The 18473-nt window shown below is 42.7% G+C and overlaps 1 protein-coding gene across 1 annotated transcript in view; it reads left to right on the top strand.

The window, feature by feature from the left end:
* Window positions 1-12206, top strand: part of REPS2 (RALBP1 associated Eps domain containing 2) — a 97664-nt gene extending 85458 nt beyond the window's left edge. Inside the window, exons 15-18 of the mRNA XM_059823832.1 lie at window positions 5326-5409; window positions 8033-8178; window positions 10257-10362; window positions 12135-12206. Of these exons, the coding sequence (XP_059679815.1) occupies window positions 5326-5409; window positions 8033-8178; window positions 10257-10362; window positions 12135-12203 (405 nt within the window). The 3' untranslated portion in view covers window positions 12204-12206. The remainder of the gene's footprint in view (window positions 1-5325; window positions 5410-8032; window positions 8179-10256; window positions 10363-12134) is intronic.
* The last annotated feature ends 6267 nt before the right edge of the window (window positions 12207-18473 follow it).

The raw sequence follows: 18473 nt of genomic DNA on the forward strand, positions 1-18473 counted from the left end.
AATTTGGCTTCATGTTTATCGTAAAAACAACAGCAAAAAAAAGCTGAGAATCCAATACCTATATCTCCAGTGGAATGCACATACCCCTTTCTAGCTTACGTTAATCTGGTTTTGTGGAAGTGGAGTATTAAAACAGATTGTTAATGCTTCCATCTGGGTCCTATTCTTTCCTTGCGAATGGGCTGAACATTGCAGCAATTTGTTTGTATTTACTGCCTTTTTCCTCAACCTTATCACCAGCCCTCAGATAGCTCGGGGAAAGAAAAAGCATTTCAAAACTTCAGGGCTGCACAGCACTGAGAAAGCAGGCAGCACACTAAGACCTGGCAGCTTGTTGCATTTGCATCTCTATGGGTTTTCTTTCTGTCTCATCATTTTCAGTTTCTGTAACAAGCAATAAAAAGAATTGATGATTCAGTCAGGGATGCACAAGACTCACAGAAACTGGAATTGAGACATCTTGACTTCTTAGAAATTGGCATTAAGCACAAAAATATGAATGTTTAGAAAGGAGCAAAATACCTCTTAAATGAACTTATGTAGATATGATGGAAGATTGCAGTGGGCACATACTGAGCGTTAAGCGTATTTAGTATCCTACTTTTTGTTACAGATAAGCTGTTCTCAATACTTTTTTGCAAAGCTAAGCAGTGGTACTATATAGGTAATGATTATGGGCTATTCCAGTGAATGCACAGAGATAATTTCATTTCTGTGAGTAGTGCCATTGCTTACAATGGGACTATTTCCATGTGTAAAGTTAGCCTGGAGCATAAGTGTGGGCGAGATTTGAATTGTGGGAAAGATTGAATATATACTTCACCTCTTGCAAAAAGGCTCTCAGGTAACTGAAATATGCAAGCTCCGTGTAGACTTTCTGTTCTGGAAGATCAGTTATGCATTGTCTTGAAAAGTGGGTGTGAAATCTACATATAATCCAGCATTGCAAAGCAAGAGAACTGGAAATGTAAGCAAAGAACCAGTTGTTAAGGTATAGTTACGAAAATCTTTCATCTGAGGCTTTCAGAGCACTTTGTGCTTAAGTAAGCCTTACATATTCTCTTAGAGAGGTGCTGTTAAGTATCGTCACATGGAGCAATGAGGAGATTATGAATGGCTAGTCAAGGATTATCTGATGAAATAATGAGCATTTGCAATTCCTAATGTTCTCCTTAACGATGAGGAATTATCTGTCCTAACACTCAGTATTGGCTGTAGGCCACAGGTTCGTCTCTGGCCGTGGCCATTGTACAGAAACTTTGTTGGCCAGTTTTATCTGCTGCCTGGAAGAATGAGGAGGGTATGGCTATTCCTAGAAAATACCAGACTGTGCTGGGGAAGAAGGAGGTACTGCCTGTTAATAACTGGACTTCGGTCTTTGCAAAGAGAAGCTGTTCAGGAGATTTGGAATAGGACACTGTCTTGCTCTTTTCTGTGGTCACTTACTCTTCTTCCCAAAATGAAGATACTCTTAGGCCTGGTCTGCAAACTCTCTTTTGCACTGCTGGTAGCATACATGAGCAGGATTTTCTTTGCCCAACTGCTGTGACCCTGCGTGTGTGCTGTAACCCAGCCATACCAGCAGAGCAGCACTGCCTGTGTCAGTAGCTTACTCCATTCTGTGGACATGAATGAGGTGCACTTTTACACTACTGTAACTGAATTTTCCTTTGGAAGACCGTATTGCATAATGTGCAATCTCTCAGTTTTATAAACCAGTGGTGAAGACATTTAAACCCTAATATAATGGTGAGAAGTTTCCAAGATGTGGGAAAACTTTAAGACATTTATTGCTGTGATGGAGGGAGGCAGTTTATTGCCATGTTTCTGAATGAGAAGCAAGTTGCCCAAAGAGTATACTAAGCATGGTATAAAAACAGTGAAGAACTAAAGGGAACCCACCTCAGCTGCTCCTGATGGATAACCTTTTCCTTACACTCCATTATAAGAGCTTGGACTGGAGTACCCTGGAGCCAGTCTCAGTCTGCCCATGACCAGAAGGCTCCAGGGACTAGCTTTTACCCCATGTCCGAATCAGTGAAGGGAAGGAAATCTGTGAAGAATCCCGCTGCCAAAAGAAAAAGCAGGAGTTACTTTTCCTTTAAAATCCATGTGGGACCAGTGTGGGGAGACGTCAGCTTGCAAATGAATTTGTAAAGCCTCTCAGGCCTTGCCTAGAGGACTTTGTTGGGTTAGCTGAATCAGCAAACCTTTGGATCGATGCAAGTTGCAGTTAAACAAAAGATTTTTTTGCCTGGGTTAAATGCTGTCAGTCCCTGAACAAAATCCCTTTCAACAGCATACTGATTTTATTACGCTTGGGCACTTATGTCAGAGGCGTATCGCTCTGAGGAAGGGAGATCTTTCATAGAGGAGAACTTGTAGCTCTGCTGGCAGATCATTAATGTGTAGATCTGGCTTCTGCATGAGAGGGAAAGAGACGCCCCGAAGAGCCGAGGCTTACTGTGCCCAGCGCCGGCTGTCTGCTCACCCTGTGGGGCAGGCTCAGTCTGCAGGCTCTGAATACTGCAGACAGCTATTTTTTGGTACTCTCCTCTAAGCAAAACGCTCAGAAATGGCCTGGCCCACGTGCCACTAGGTGGCACTTTAGGGACATGGCAGTCGCTTGGTTTTACTCATTAAGCATGAGTTGCATCACCAGAACTAGTCGTTTGTTTGTTTTTCTTTTTTTGGTCAAATGTAACTATCTATTTATTTTTATCACCTGCCTGCTGCAGCCAGTCCCTGCCCTGCTGGCTGCTGAGCTTTGCCATCCTCAGGTCCGGGCAGCGGGGAGGAGCAGCCAGCCCAGTGGCCCAGCCTCAGCCAGCGGGTACCACAGCCCTGCAGCACAGCGGTTGCCACAGCTGTTAGGCTGACAGCCACATCACAGCACTCAGCTAGTAAAAAATGTATCTTCTATCAGTAGGAACTGTGATACTGAACTGTTGGAAACTTTGAAATCTTGCCCTTTTTGGCATCAGCACTCTAATTTCTGTTTGGTTCCACGAGAACACAAAGTTTACCCTTTTTCCCCCTTTTCAGTTCCCTTCAGTTTAAAATAGTATTCTCCTGCAGTGAGACAATTAAAAAAAAAAAAAAGGGGGGGTGGTGGTCTGCAAAAGTTTGGGTTTTTTTCTTTTTTTCTCCGCCCCCCTCCCCCCCCCCCCCCCCCCCCCCGTTCCTTTATCTTACCATGATTTCAATTTTCCTGCTTATTTGCAATTGACATTGTGGAGCACCAGTCTATTTAGTTACTTCTACACTGTTTGAACACATTGGTTCTTGAAAAGCTGTGTTTTTATCTATACATAAATAACATGGGGTTGGTCTCCATTCTTTTTTATTCTGTGGAATAAGTTGCTGTATTCTTGCTTTTGATACAGGTTTAACATAGGCTCCAATAAATGTGTGAGCACCGGGAACTGCCTGCCTGGCCAGGTTAGGGGGGTATCTAGTGCTTCCTTTCCAAGAAAGGTCATTAAGAGCTGGGGCTCGTATACCTCTGTCATTGCTCAGTGTTGTGCAGCAAAGCTATAGTTTATAGTATATGTATTATGTGGCTCTCTGAAAGACTGTGTTTACTCTTGCTGTCCCTAGATGAATGATTCGTCAAAAAGATTGCTTTTTCCATTTTGCTCTCCTATTTGTACCAGAAATCTACCATTATAGAAGCAGCTCTTCACTCCATGAAAAGCTTTCCAGAATTGAAATTTTGCTACCAAATAGTTATTAATATCCAAATATTTAAGATACTAATATTCAAATAATACTGGAAAATGACACAGCAGATTTGTTTTGGGTTTTTTTAACTGTCAGATAACACTACAGATGTAGCACACTTAGAAGAGGGGGGGAGAGCAATCTTGTCAGCCAAGACACCTTTTCTTCCTCGCCAAAGGAATTCACATGTGCTTTAAAAAAAGATGACAAATCTCCCTCCTCTGTACACATGTTCGACACCGTACAGTTGGAGAGCAGCAGTAACCTGACAGAGCTGCATTTCCCCTGTAGCTTTCTGTACAGCTCTTACTCTGTGTTATGAAAGAAATGGAAGTGGTATGAAAAAGTCCCTCCTTTTTAAATACACCACATTCTGTGCTTTCCGTCATTTTAATTTAGCTTATAGTTAAGCACTGGGAAACTTGTGACTGCTACAGAGCTTGATGGGACTATGCAGAAACCTCTTGGCAACAGCGAATTAGGTTCTTCAGTGTATGACAGGTGGTGGTGGTTGTTGTTATTATGGCTAAAATCCTGGCCCCTTTAAAGTTCGAGGTTTGCCTTGAACTTGGTTTTAAATGCAGGCTTTCACCTGTGTAGAAAGGAGCCTTTTTTGAGGAGAGAGCCAAATCGTCCGGGTTGCCTCTCCTGCCTGGGGGCCGTTGTCAGCCTGGCTCTGACTTTGCAGAAGTTGGGAAAGAGAAGACACCGTCTGCCAGTGCCAAGTGCCCTCGGCCTCCCCGCTCCTGCCTGCCTTCCCCGTCTTGCAGAGCCAGCCCGTACCTTCTGGACAGAAAACAGCCCTACCGTGTTTGCTGCAGCGTGCCTGGGGACAGGCAGCTCCAAATCCTGCTGCCCTCCCTTAGCTGAGGTGCTGTGCCCTGTCCTGGTGAAGCAAATCAAAAGATGCTGGAAGATTTCAGGAGAGGCAAAGCAAGGGATTAACCCTCTGTTTTAACTTGCTGCTTGGTCAGATGTGCTGGGGGGAGGGTGTTTTGTTTTGCCCAAGTGTAGACCTGTGTGATGAGTGTTCAGCTCAGTTTCTGTTTGAAACATGAGAAGAGAGGAGGGAAGAAGATTTATTTGGCTTCTTTTATGACTTGTGTTTTCAGTAACTTTACTGGAATTTTTGGTATAATTCAGACTTTCTCATTCCAGCCTTGCAAACTTCAAAGACAGAGGCTTACTCTGATGAATTTTCATCAGTTTCAGGAGATGATAAGGTGACAGGGCGCAATCAAGATCTTTCTAGCTTTTATCTACCCCCCTTAGTCTTTCTCTGAGTATTTAGGCCGTAAGGGTAACTCTAGAAGAAATTCTGGGTACTAGGTCATTTACATTCAGAGACATGGTTCCTAACACTTCACAGAAAAACTTCTCTCTTGTTTTCCTAGCACGATAAAATGCAAGAAAACAGTTTCATTAAAAATCTGCAAAAGACTTACGTCGTCCATTCAGCTGTCACCCTGGATCTCTATTTCCCCTAGTGTTGAATTGTTAAAATAACTTTTCTTTTGCATATAACATTTCCTTTCATTGACTTTATTGTATGTGACTGCTAGTGGTTTTCTGGGTGTAGCAATGACTGATTTGTTGTTGCAGACAGAGCAAATATCTGAGGTTGAATTACATCCTCAGATGAATAGACCCCCGTCGCAGGCAGAAGAAAACAGTTCAGCAAAAAAGGTGAGACCGGCACTGGTACCGTTGTGGAGTGATTTGCCTTCGTCAACAAATGTGGTTGTTTTAAGTTTTAAAGCAATTAAATGGAGGGTTAGGGTTACGTTTTAACATGTTTACCTTCTCTGGAGGTCAGGGTGCTAGAGAGAACTGGGATCGCATGTGACATCAGCTCAGATAAATCATTAAGAAAGCTCTTCGTACATACACATTGATGAACGTGCTTTAAGAGAGGCAGCTTGCCATTTGTTTCAAATCAATAGGGGCTTCTGGAGCCTTAGGGAAGACAAAAAAGAGTTTGATTGTACTTGACCCCTGTCTCGCTGTAATTCTTCCAAATTGTGACGCACTTCTTGCTTCCAGTTATTGAGAATTCAGTTTTGATGTAACCACACCTGTTTGCTGGAGGTCAGAATCTGCTACTAAATGTGTGTAGACTGGGAGAGATTTGCTCAAGATGTGCAGTTTCTAGTATGTTTTTGTATGAACATATCATTTGTATAAAGTAAGCACTGAAATTGCAATGGCACTCGTCACAGGGCCTTGCTTAGGGATGGAGTGGCCTTAGCAATGGCTGTGAGCCTTTCCCAGCTCCTGGTCACACTCCCCCTGCCTCCTTCCACCAGCCCCAGCCAGAAGAAGTTTTTGACAGGGGGCAAATGCAGATCCTCCCCGCTCCGGCCCCTCCCGCAGCCAGGGAGCACCCACAAGACCTGTGCTCAGACCAGCCAAGAACTGTTGGCAGGTGCTGTACCTGGTGCGTACCTTGCCCAGGGAGCATCACCACACTTCCTACCCTAACGGAGGGCACAGACAAATGTCCGGTGTCATTTCCTATATGTCATAGGGCTTTCAGGGCAGCGTCCTCGCTCCACTTGTGCTCACCGCATGCTACTACTAGCCTAGCTCTGCTTCTTCCTTGCTCGGCTTTGCAGCACCACTGGGGAATTGAAATCCTTGTGGTCCACCTACTTTGTGCTCGCCCTCATCCCACCTGGCTCCCTAAAATACAGGGAAGCCCCAGCTGTGGGATGTGGGAAGCAGGTTGTTGGCACAGTGCTGACCCACCTTCCAAGGCCTGGTGCAACAGCAGCCAGCCAAAGAGCCCCTGCAGAGGGCTCTGCTTTTAGGTACTGGATCATTTCTTCCAGTATTGCATTTGAAATGGAAGAGGCATTTATCTGAGGGATTTGGTAGGGTTTTGGCAGTTCAAGGTAGACTGGGATTGTGCGTTTGGCATCCCACCAGTTTATAGTTGTAGAAGGCATATGCAAGTTCGTCACTTGCTGTATGTTGTGTGTTTGCAGGGAGCTTCGCATATGCATAGGATTTTGGAGCACGGTATTATCTGAGATCTGTGCAGTGCTGATGTGCTGACGTCCTGATTAAAAGATCTCATAATATTTTTAGATTTTTTTTTTCACTAATGGCAGAACTGTTTTTTAATGTTGAAACCCCTTGTCCCCTTATAATTCTAATTCCTCTAATAATTCTAATCCCTCTAATACTAATTATTAATGGTCTTATGTTGGTTTCATTCTGTATCACTCATAGTAGTCTTGTCTGCTGAGTCAGGCTGCTTACTACAATGTTTGGGTTTTTTCTTGTGATTGCTGTGTCATTAAATACTTCCTCATTTAATTTTTTTCTTATTTTATTAACATTTGGCCAAAACATAGTAAGGGAGATAGTCTGGCCCAGTAAAATGCGCACTGTGCAAGTCATAATAAAATTTGGTCTCTGGTCTTGAGTGTGAAACTAAATGTATAACCTTTGTCAAGTCACTTCATCTTTTTGAGACTTAGCTTTCTCATTAATGAAATGGGGCAGTAATAGTTATATCACTTGTAAAAGAGACTGAGTAATAAAATACACTGAAAAGGATATATTTATAGTTCAGATTTAAAACTGCTATAAGGCATTAAAACTGTTTCTCATTGGAAAAGAAAGGCTATCTTAATTTAAAATAATGAAAACACTTCTTAACACTGAAGTAATAAAAATCCAAGATTCTTTGTTTTACCTACCAACCAGACTATTTCTTTGTTGTAACTTATCAAGAGAAATAACTGGCCTTCTACACTTCCCACATGTTAATTTTGCATGGATAATTTTATACATTTGTTTTTCTAAGCTATTTTCAGTGTTGCTTCATGTAAGAGAGGAGGGGAGAAGGGAGAGACTCTATGCCAGATGGGTGAAGTAGTAAGTTGGGATGCAAATGATTGATCATTGATTCTTACCAACTAAGCGTAATTAAAAATAAATCTTGTTTTGGTTTTAATGTTTTTGGGTCAACTGGGGGCTAGTATATGTATTTATACCCCTCCCTCTGCCCTCCCAAATGCACACAGAGCTATACAATCCAGTTTTGAAGAGCCTGTCATCCAGATGAAGATGAAACATCAGTATAATCATTTCATTCATTAAGGGGTTGCAGGAGTTACTGTTCCTTTTTTCAAAGTCAGAAACCTGAGAGGCTATTAACAAATTTGAATTAAGCTCTGTACCTCTTTAAATTATGAAATCTTAGGCCAGCTGTCAGCAGTTTCTGTGTCATGAGTATTCCCCAGCCTAATGACGGGATGCATATGGCCTGACTTAACGTTGCTGTGCTTCTCCCTTGCAGGAGGTTGTTCTCGCTCAGCCGCCCTCCAAACCTGCCCGCAGGAAGCTACGGACAGAGACACAGGGGCTGGAGACCCCCGAGCTTTCTCCCACTATAAATGTGACTTCTTCCCTGCCAGCAGTCAAGCCTCACCTCCCAGTCCAAAAGTAAAAATCTGTACTAAGCATGCCTAACTGCACCATGAGATCTGATGTGGCAGGGTTTGCTCTTTGCATAATTTTGTGCTTAATCGTTCCGGTTTTGAGAATGCCTCACAAGATACAGGTCTCTGAAACCTCCATCTGTTTTCTCAAATGCAGACTAAGTCTGTAGTGATTGTATAAGTTGGTAATATTTGATTGATAGCCTCTTCAAAGTTGTCCTACTTCTGTATCTGGTAGACGTGTCTGAAGGGCAAGCCTGGCTGTTCAACCAGCATCTCTAACACAACTCCTTTTAGCTCTGTGGGTGTGTGTTTTTGCCTTGCACATATCTTCTGGAATGTTGCTCATTCATGTGGACGGATAAGACCAGATAAATGCCCAGGAAATTCAGTCATGAAATGCTTGATTTTGGTCATATCCTTGTGATATTTCTTCATCGCAAGGCAGGTTGGAAATGAGCTTACCACTGGTATGAGCTGAGCCACGGACCACTTGTGGTAATCCAATAATTGCCAAACCCAGCCTGTGATGTTTGGTCTCATAAATATAGCTGTTGAAGCTGTCAGCAACAAAGACTTGTAGAGATTTCACTATGTATTTATTCAATAGCAGTGGGGGAGGGGCTGTACAAATGATAAGCAAAGGCATTTGAAGCCCTATTGGGTCTATGCATCTGCCTCAGCTGAAACAGTGTGCAAACATAGCCCGCCTTCACCCGAAGCCTTGCAAAGACATTTGGTTTAGTCTGAAACAAAACTGAGCTACGCAAATTAGATGAGCGGTTCTTGGCAAACTGTTTATCAGTAAACTGAATCTCTGCTGCATAATTGGAGATTAGAATAAGTAATATGACTCCTAGGATGCCCTTAAAGTGCTGTTTTTTGCTTTGGGAATGCATATTCCATAGTGGTTCAAAGAAAGATAACAGCATTTGTTAGCATCTCGACTTAATCCTGTCTTGTCTGTATCTTCCTAAAATGTTTAAATGACCACAGAGGTATATCTCCCTGGTTTTTATTTTTTCCTACCATTATTACGTTATAGCTGATGGAGAATAGTTGGAAGCAAAATCATGAATTAGAAAACTGACAGTTCACTGGAAGATAGCAGCATAAAGACCTGCCTGTGCTGCAAAACAGAATCTGTTCCGAAGATCAGTGTCATCAGCTGTTAAGAGAAAAGAGCTAATGGGGACTGTGTACCACTATGGACCTTAAATAGGGCAGCTGTTTTATATCAAATTTGTCATTAAAGAGCTCTTGATGCCTCATGGCAAACTTCAAAATAATCTATTTGGGAAAGGGTTTGGATATTCAGCCAGTATTTGCTGTATTTTCTTTCCTTTCTCATGTTGTTACCTCTGTTTCTTGGAATAGGTTGGTTCTTATGTACAGAGCTGTCTCTTTTTGTACCTGTCTGCCTAACTTGTAATTTCCTCCAAATCAGTTACTGTGGGCTATAGAGTAATAATAATAGGAGAGAAATCATTTCTTTAAGCAGCAATACAGATAAGGAAAGTCCGTAAGCCATCTACCTGTTCCTGTTTGTGACATCAGATGGTTTTGATGGAAGTGACTGCTTTGAAAGGTTAATTTTTCAAGTAAAGAAACATCAGAATCAGCAGTGCCCCAAAAATTCTGAGACAGTATTTTCATGCAGATGTCCTTTCTTTCTGGATAAAATGACTTTTTGATTTTGTGTAAACCAGTCCTGAATCTTTAAACTCTGCAAGTGTCTGAAAACAGCTAAAGCAAAGATGCTGCAATAAGTACAGCTATGCAGGGATTATTCTTAAGCTGAATCAGAATGCAGTGATTTTTAAATAATTGAGACAGCCTAAAATGTTTTCTGTCATTCAGGTTAACAAGTGTGACGGTTTTACTTTCAAATAGTCTACCTGATTCAGCCATCTCATTTCAGTGTTACATTTTTCTTCTCTTAAATGTGTAGTTCGTACCTCGTTTTTGAAGTGTAGTCCCATGTGTATAGAGTACAAACGCGCAAAATGGATAGCAGGTCTTCTGGCATCAGCCGCTGTTGAGGCTTTTAATTGAAATGTTTTGTATTTATCTGTCTGGCAGACAGTCTTCCAAGCAGAAAAGGGCTATTCAGACTGCTATACGAAAAAACAAAGAAGCCAATGCTGTGCTCGCCAGGTTGAACAGTGAGCTCCAGCAGCAACTGAAGGTAAGGAATGCATTGAAAATCAGTCACAAACCTCCCTGCAATCAGGTATGTGTCACCTCCAGCAGAGAACCTTGTTCATCCTCTCAGATGAAACCTACCGTGTTATTTCCTGCTTTCTGGAAGGGAATAACTATACTGTATCTTTGGGTAGGATGAATCTTTCTGGAAAAAGTTATAACCCATGGGCCTACAGCTCCACTGGCAGTTAGAGTAAGTCTAAAGGGTGAACTTTGGCCTTCTGAAAAGTTTGATAATCTGATGGTGTCACCTAGTGCGAAAGAGCAGCTCAAGCTTAGCTTTCTTGTCTTCTGATCAGTTGTGCTACATAGCTGGAGTCAGGCATTTGGTATATGTGGACTGGCTAAACCATGCTTTACATGAACATCTAACACTGATTTTTAATGTCTGCTGACTTGTCTTTTAACATGTTCTCAAGGGGCTGTTTTCTTGTAAATATCAGTTGTGGTTCTTCCGTTTTCTCAGTAGTACAGACGTTAGTTTTTAATCTGCTACAGCTTTTTCTTCCTTGCATATTATGAACATGCTTGTGTGGAAATGGAGGTGAACCCCCAGTTACACTTTTTCTTCAGTGAAGGTGAAAGTTTGATTCCATGTTCAACTTTGCTTTGACATAATTTCTTAACTGGCTTTCAAGGATCTCCCCAGACTGATGCAGGGTGGATGCTCTGTACTGAAATGATAGCAAAATATAGGACAGTGATGGAAATAAGTATGGAGATGAAAGCTTTTAATGACAGCACATTGCTATCATTCCTTGGCTCAGGTCTTATCTGTTTCCAAACGCTATCTTCAGCATGCTTAAACTCCCTGACCTCGTGAAACAGCCCAGTGCTGTTATCTGTATTTTACGGTAGGGTGAAGGAAGCACGTAAAGACAGAGAGATTTGCCTGAGTTCACACAAGAGCAGAAAACTGAACTTGTCCTTCAAGTCGTATTGCTGCCTGGAAGCTTTCTGGTGGAGCAGGGCCTTTGTGTTTTTATGGGGACCAGAGGACTTGACGGGTGCCGCTCCGGCACAGCTTGAACTGAGGCATGGGGAGCATTCAAGTGCACTCCCGGGCTGGGGCTGTGAGCCTGCCCAAATCGGGTACCAAAGCCTGGAGGAGTCACAGGTCAGCCCGGCTCCCACACGGGCTGGGGAGCCCTTTGATGGGAGGTCAGCCAGAGCCAGGTGCCCCTCAGCACAGGGGCAGCCTCAAGACCAGGACAGGCTTTCCCAAAGTCGCTGATCCCCAAAGCCTTCACAGTTAGTTTCCGACCGAGACCAATGATCTTCCTGACGCAGCTGCCAAAGAGGTAGATTGCAAAGCTTGTGTCGTCTTAGAAAGGCTAAGTCTTGTTCATTTCCAAAATGAAAGAGGTTGCTTGTGTTGAATGAAAAATTCTCAAAAAGCAGTTTTGAGAGAAATATGATTTCAAAATAACCTCATTTTCTTTGGTAAAATTGCCAACCTGCGGCCAGCATCACTGCATCCCAAGCTGTTCCACTGGCCAGTGGACGACTGCTCCTCTCCGTGATCACCCGAGCCAAGCGATTGAGCCTCCGACTTGCCCCACTGTAAGGAGGAGGCAGTAGACGGCTCTGTGGGGTGGTTGTGTGGCATTGGTACAGTGTTTTGAGACTGCAAGGAGAGTTACTTAAACAGCAGAGCCCTGAGCCTCCAGTCAATGCCAGCAGTTTGCCTGGCTGCTCTTCACCGGAGCAAGCGAGCATCCCAGAAGTTACAGGGCGTCTCTCTCTCTCCTGCAGGAGGTTCACAAGGAACGAATTGCCTTGGAAACGCAGCTGGAGCAGCTACGTCCCGTCACCGTCTTGTGACCTCCGGCACCGCTGTGCAGCGGCAAGAGCAGAGCACATGTCCTGACAGCCTTGCAAGGAGAGGAGTGTGGCGCGGCTGTGCAGTTTCCGCCGAGGTGGTGGCGGTGGGGAGGACCGGCTGGTCAGGGCTCCCTTCACCCCGCTGCACGTGTTTGCCTTTGCAGGTGAAGAAGGTACAGAAAACAAATATCGACTGCCGGCTATTTCTGAGTGGGGGGATGCTTTGCCTTCTTTCCACCCTCTTCCCAGCCTAATGAGTAAATGCAGTTTATCACTGAAATGAATAACCTGAGAGTATTTTATTTATGTAAAGTATTCCTGATTTATATGCATTCTGGCAGCACCTCCTGCCCCGATCGTTAAGAGATACAGCAATCTTGAATTCTTGCTTAAATCATCCTCTGAGGTGGGCTTCTGGATGTTACTGATTCCTGTAGGGTTGTATCATGGTAGAGTACCTGTGGGTTTAATGTAGTACAGGAATAAAACTCACTAGACATACAGAGTCTTAATCTGCAATCACATGTCAGATAATTATTTTCTTAGCACTGTTTATTATGCAATCACGGATGTATTTTAATGTTAGAGAACTTGTATTTTGTAAGTTCAAATCATATGAGAGAACAGTAAAAAATACTAAAATTTAATTATTTTGGAAATTAAAAAAAAATAATCTGTTTTTTGAGCTATAACTGTTTCCTATCAGCAGTGTTCGATCACTTGCTTGCAACTGCCAGTGTCTCTGCGTACTTTTAGCATGTTTGAGATCACTGGTTTATAGCTTTTTTTTTCTGCTTTTTTTTTTTTTAACCAACAGTGTATTTCTAACAAGAGGTTAAAAATGCATTCTGGGCATTTTTATAAAAGCTGTTCTATGTACATTTGTATTAGTCTGCTTTGTTGTCTTAATAGCTGCTGATATGTTTTAAGGATGTGTACAAGAACTGTATTTCCAAAAGAAGAAAGATAGCAAAAGTGCTATATATGAGGTTATAAAATGTGTGATGGAAATAATTGCCCTCTATAACAGGCTTCTGTTAAGGCTCCTTTGAACCTCGCCGGAGATGCTACTGATAGGATGAAGCTGCTAATGCCCTTCTATTTTCTAAATGAAGAAGCAAAGATTAATTTTTTACCTGGGTGTGATCTAGGGCCAGTTGAGTTCTGTGGGAATTTTTTCCATGGATGCAGTTGTCGTTGGCTTCGGTCTCAGTTCTCGCAGTGGGAGCTGGCTAACTAATGTTGCTTTATTTCCTGGGCCAGTACTCTTGTATTGGGTGACTTCAGACATAATAGTGCCAGCCCTGCTCCCTCCATGGCTACGATGTGTGCTTCACTGCAAGGGAATGTCACCTACCTGTTACCCATCTTAAACACGACGCTGCACGTGTTTCATATCCTATTGTTCACTGACTTAATTGAAGTGTATGCATTTGCCTTGCAAAAACGGTGCAGCAGTTTTTTACCGTTGTTGGTGTGATGCTTTCTCCCTGTAGCTATAGGGGGTCCTAGGGCTGAGAGGAAGGAGAAGCAGGTTTGAAGCAGCTGGGTAGCCTCCCTTCAGGGTGTATCATGGTATGGCTGTGGTGGGGTATCAGAGGACACCAGAGCAGCCAGACGTTTTGTGGAGAGATAAGACAGACATCAATGGGAATGTTTGAAGTGATGAGGAAACAGCCTACTTTTGCTGAAAGGGATATGGATGTGGGACGTGGATCCAGAAGTCTGAAGGTGAAAATAAGCATTTGCAGAATTGTTACTGAAAATCTATTTTTGTAACGCATTGGTTTCGATTCAACTAAACATTACTATGTCAACAAGCAACAACCATTTCTCTGGATTTGGAACTTCTTTTGTGCGGCCATTGCATAGCTGGGGTCAGACGGCCATTCCTGGTCAGTGACAAAATGCGAGAACTGCAGACTTTTCCAGGAAGCTGCAAAACAGCCACTGCCCTCTTGATAGTAATGGTACTGTTTGGAAGTTATCATCATTTATTTCATATGTTCATAACACTGAGTCATTCCTGAGATTTTAATGAGGTGAAGTGCTCACTCTTTGTTTGCTTTTTAGTTCTTTACATTGTCATTTGGTTATAAGCCCCTGCTATTTGATAGGAAATAATCATACGGCACGTTTGTTTTTTATTTTATGGGTGATTTTTTAAGGAAAGCTTTTCAGTGATTACAAAGAAGTGTGCACATTACATTTTTAAGGCAGTAGAGGACTTTTTCATGTTTTATAGGAGCTTCCTCTAGATTAATCCCCCATTTATTTCACTTGGGTTGTTTGTGGAAAAGATGCTGTTCAAAGGAAGAGTGGAAAAGTCTGCTTTATATGTCTTTTTCAAATGTCTCCCTTCTAACGTACAGGTTTGTTTTTTTTTTTTTTAGTTCACTGGAAATTAGGATACTTGGTTAGCCAGCAATGAAATATTTACTTAGCTGTTACTCTACCACAGGACTTAATAAATTTAAAATCTAACTATCCCTGCATTTTTAGGGATGCAATCAAATACCCTACTCGGCTTCAAGATCTAGAGTGTGAGCTGATTTGTATTCTGTTTGGTGAAATGTTGGCTATGATGATGATACACTACTTCACATAGAGAGTAAACCGAAATATTCCAGGATAAATGTCAGTGTGTTACACATACAGTGCAGGAAGTTATTCTTCTGTATGTCTCAGTATTTAAGCATTCGTGATAGCCCATGCAAAATGAAAAAACGTCTCTGGTTTTGGGGGGCTATTAGCATTTTAGAGGGACAGGAGAAGGCATCATGTAGCTGTAGACAGTGCTTCTGGCAGTTGCTCCATGCAAGCACACTCGTGGTTTGACCCTGGCTGGTCAAAATTCACATCTAAATCCAGTATCACAGATTTTCTCAAAAAATATTTTTCCTTTGGAAAAATTGTGGGTACATCAAAGTCCTCATTTCTTGCAGAAACCTTTACTTTCTGAAACTTTGGATGGGAGATGCTCCTAGACCCAAGACAGACCATCTGGTCAGAAATGGAGACTTCAGAAGCAGTTTGCTCAATGTTCAGGGCACTTTCTTGAGCTACAGGAGAGTGATCAACGTTAAGCCCCTCATGTGCCTGACCCAGAACAGCAACTAGGACCTGCCTGTCCCAGCTTACGGCCCAAGCAAGGAGCGAGAGCAGCTTCCCACACGTGAGGTCTCACTCTCCTCGGTTCACAGTTTCTGGAGGTATTTATGCAGAGCAGAACATGTCCAGCAGGAGAGGATAACTGGGAACAGGAGCCTGGAGCATGGCTTCCTGGCATCTGAGAGGATGCACAGACCATGAACCTGGTGCCCCTTTCTAAGTCTTCAATTTCATGCAGATATTCTGGTTTGGACAATTAAATATTTTTGTTTGCAGGACAAGACTAGGCAGAGCAGATAAGGATCTTCCTCAGTGTGTGTCTAAGTGTGCACTCACATGTCTTCATTTTGATGCATTTCTTTATGTATCTGCTAATGTTTATATCACCTGATAACCTTTCTGTGAAAAAATTATTTCGATACATGGTAATTCAGTGGTGAAAAAAGAAGAATGCCCAGCTAAGTGTAGTGACTGGTTGCCTTTGTAGATCAAGCCATTTTTAGTAGAGCCTTTAAATATAAATAGTGACCTGGTAATTAAGCAAGGCGAACAGTTTCCGTTTCAGAGGCATTCCTTTAAACAAACTGCCTGTGAACAAACATGAATCCTTCATGATCAATGTCCTTCTCCTAGTTTTGAAACATTACCATCTCTTTCCAGACAGTTTTCAGTTCTCTCTTCCAGAGAGTTTTGCTGGTGTAGCAAAAATGTCAGGGATTAGTGGATTCAGCCCTGTTACTTGTAAGTTGGTGAATATCCTTTTTAACTCAAAAGATTATCTCCAAACTGTTTTTACGTGCGTGGCAGTAGTTTTGCTGCTGGGAATTCTGTATCCACATGGGGGAGAGGAACTTGTTTGGCTGTCACCCAGACAGTCCCAGCTTGACGCTGCCAGGGTTAACCAGTGCTGGGTGGTGACGACTGGCACAGTAAAACAACCCCAAAGGGAAGCTTGGGACTTGGAACCCTTCACAGAAAGCACTTAGGATGGGCATGATATGAAAATTGCCTTTTGGTGGTGTATAAGCTGCTTTCCTCCCAGCTGAGCTTTCAGATCAGGAGAAAGCCTGTAAAAGTTGCTAGCCAAGGAGTGAGGGGTGTCCATTTTCCAGCACCATCAGCCCTTCAGCCTTCAGCATACACGGTCCTTGACAAGAAAATAAACAGGGTTGTAAAAGAAGGAAGAGAGGTCCTCATGAAGCCACATATTTTATTGACTAAAGAGTGAAAGTATTTTTTCAGGAAAAAAATAAATCCAAGTGATGTGTAGTACCTTTTAGAAGAGGTGATGTATTTTGAAGCTTTTTCCAGTTATCTTCATGATAATGTGCTATGAACATACGCGTTATGTTTTACTCTGTTACTGACTTTTTGATATAAAAAATCATATTGCAAGCATTATCGTTGTTAATCTAAAAAAAATACCCTGAGGCTATTATATATTTGAATTTTAACTTATAAAGTAGATAGCCAGATTTAAGCAATTTGTTTTCACAGCTGCAGACTGTCCACGTGGTAAGCTGCAAAATGTATAGTGTTCTATACTATGCCCATCTAATTTTGGAAAATGTATGTGATATGGAGCTGGGTGCTACATTAAAATAAAAGCGTCCAATAACTTCAAATTGCCTTGCTTTTGTGGTTTATTTAGGGTGTCGATTGTGCAGATCTGCCAGGAGAGCAGAAACTGTGACTCGCTGTGGAAAAAATACAGCGTTGAAATGGCTGACCTTCAACTATGAAAGATGAAATCACTTACGTTGGGATTGTGTGTACACGAGAGAGACAGAGAGAGACTTATTTAAAGTGAAATCATATTTCCTTAGGCTTCAGTTAAGTCAAAACTTCATCTTTATTTTGTCAGGCTTTGCTTTGTCAGAATTCAGACTTAGCTCCATGATTAAGCCTGAAGAGGCACACCCTTTTCTAACCTGGACAGCACCACCACAGAGGAAAAGTCCTTCCAAGCCTTCAGCAGACCCTTAGTTGGAGGGTGCCCAGGCAGGAGCAGTGAGAGGACTTGAACCGTTCCCCCCAGCACCCCCATGATCAGTGGTTTTGGCTCCTTGTCAACTGCAAGAGCTGAAATTAATTGGGAAAAGGAAAACGTTTCAATAGCTGGTCTTCATGGGCAGGGAGCTGGAGGGGAAGGTGTACTTCTCCTCTTTAACTAGTGCGATTTTTAAGAATTATGTCACAGCTATCCAAAGAGCAGGGCTTTAAAAGAGGAAATAATTAGTGATAAATTAATTCTTACAGCATTAAGCCATGACAAGGGATGTTTTATTGGACTAAAAGTATGTCTCTGGTGCATGTGGGGCACAAGGCCAAGGCATTAAAAACTTGTAAATATCCTGTAGGGAGCTATTCTGCGTCGGCAGCGGGATGGATTTAGATGGCTCTTCCATTCTTAGTTTTTACAGTTAGATAGTACTCTGGGGTGCCTTCATGCAAATCTAGATTGGCTTTCTGTATTTAATTTCATGTTTCCAATAATCTTCCTTAAAAAATAAAAGATGCATCTTTCTGCTCTAGAAAAATAGTTCCTAGTGGAAGTGGGAAAAAAGAAACAGAAGCAGCTTCAAAAGTTCTTTTTCATCCTTCTGCTATCCTTAAGGTAGCGCTGCTTCACAAGCATGCCTGCTTAGATGGGATGCTTACATGACTTCCGTGACGAAGCAGAATAAAGGAAAATTAACAAACGAACAAAATCCCTGGGTATCCGTAGCCCATAGATGGGTCAGAGATCTTTTACCTGGTGGTCTCATTGCTCCTCCTGTTTTACCTCCCCTGTCAGACGCCTGGGCACTGCGTGCCCTCAAATAAATGCACCTTCGAGCGGGAGGCCTTGGGTATGTGACGTCAGCTTGCAGCAGGCTCTCAAGTCCCCAGTGTTCCCTCAGCATCCTATCGCTCTCTGGGATTACCTGAAAGGAGGTTGCAGAGGGGTGAGTACTGGTCTCTTCTCCCAAGTGACTAGCGACAGGACAAGAGGAAATGGCCTCAAGCTGCGCCAGGGGAGGTTCAGGCTGGATATTAGGAAAAATTTCTTTACTGAGAGAGTGGTGAAACACTGGAACAGGCTGCCCAGGGAGGTGGTGGAGTCACCCTCACTGGAGGCGTTCAAGGAATGTCTTACCTGAGAACATTTCGAGGATG

This window comes from Gavia stellata, chromosome 1 (genome assembly GCF_030936135.1).
Source record: "Gavia stellata isolate bGavSte3 chromosome 1, bGavSte3.hap2, whole genome shotgun sequence".
Taxonomy (NCBI): Eukaryota; Metazoa; Chordata; class Aves; order Gaviiformes; family Gaviidae; genus Gavia; species Gavia stellata.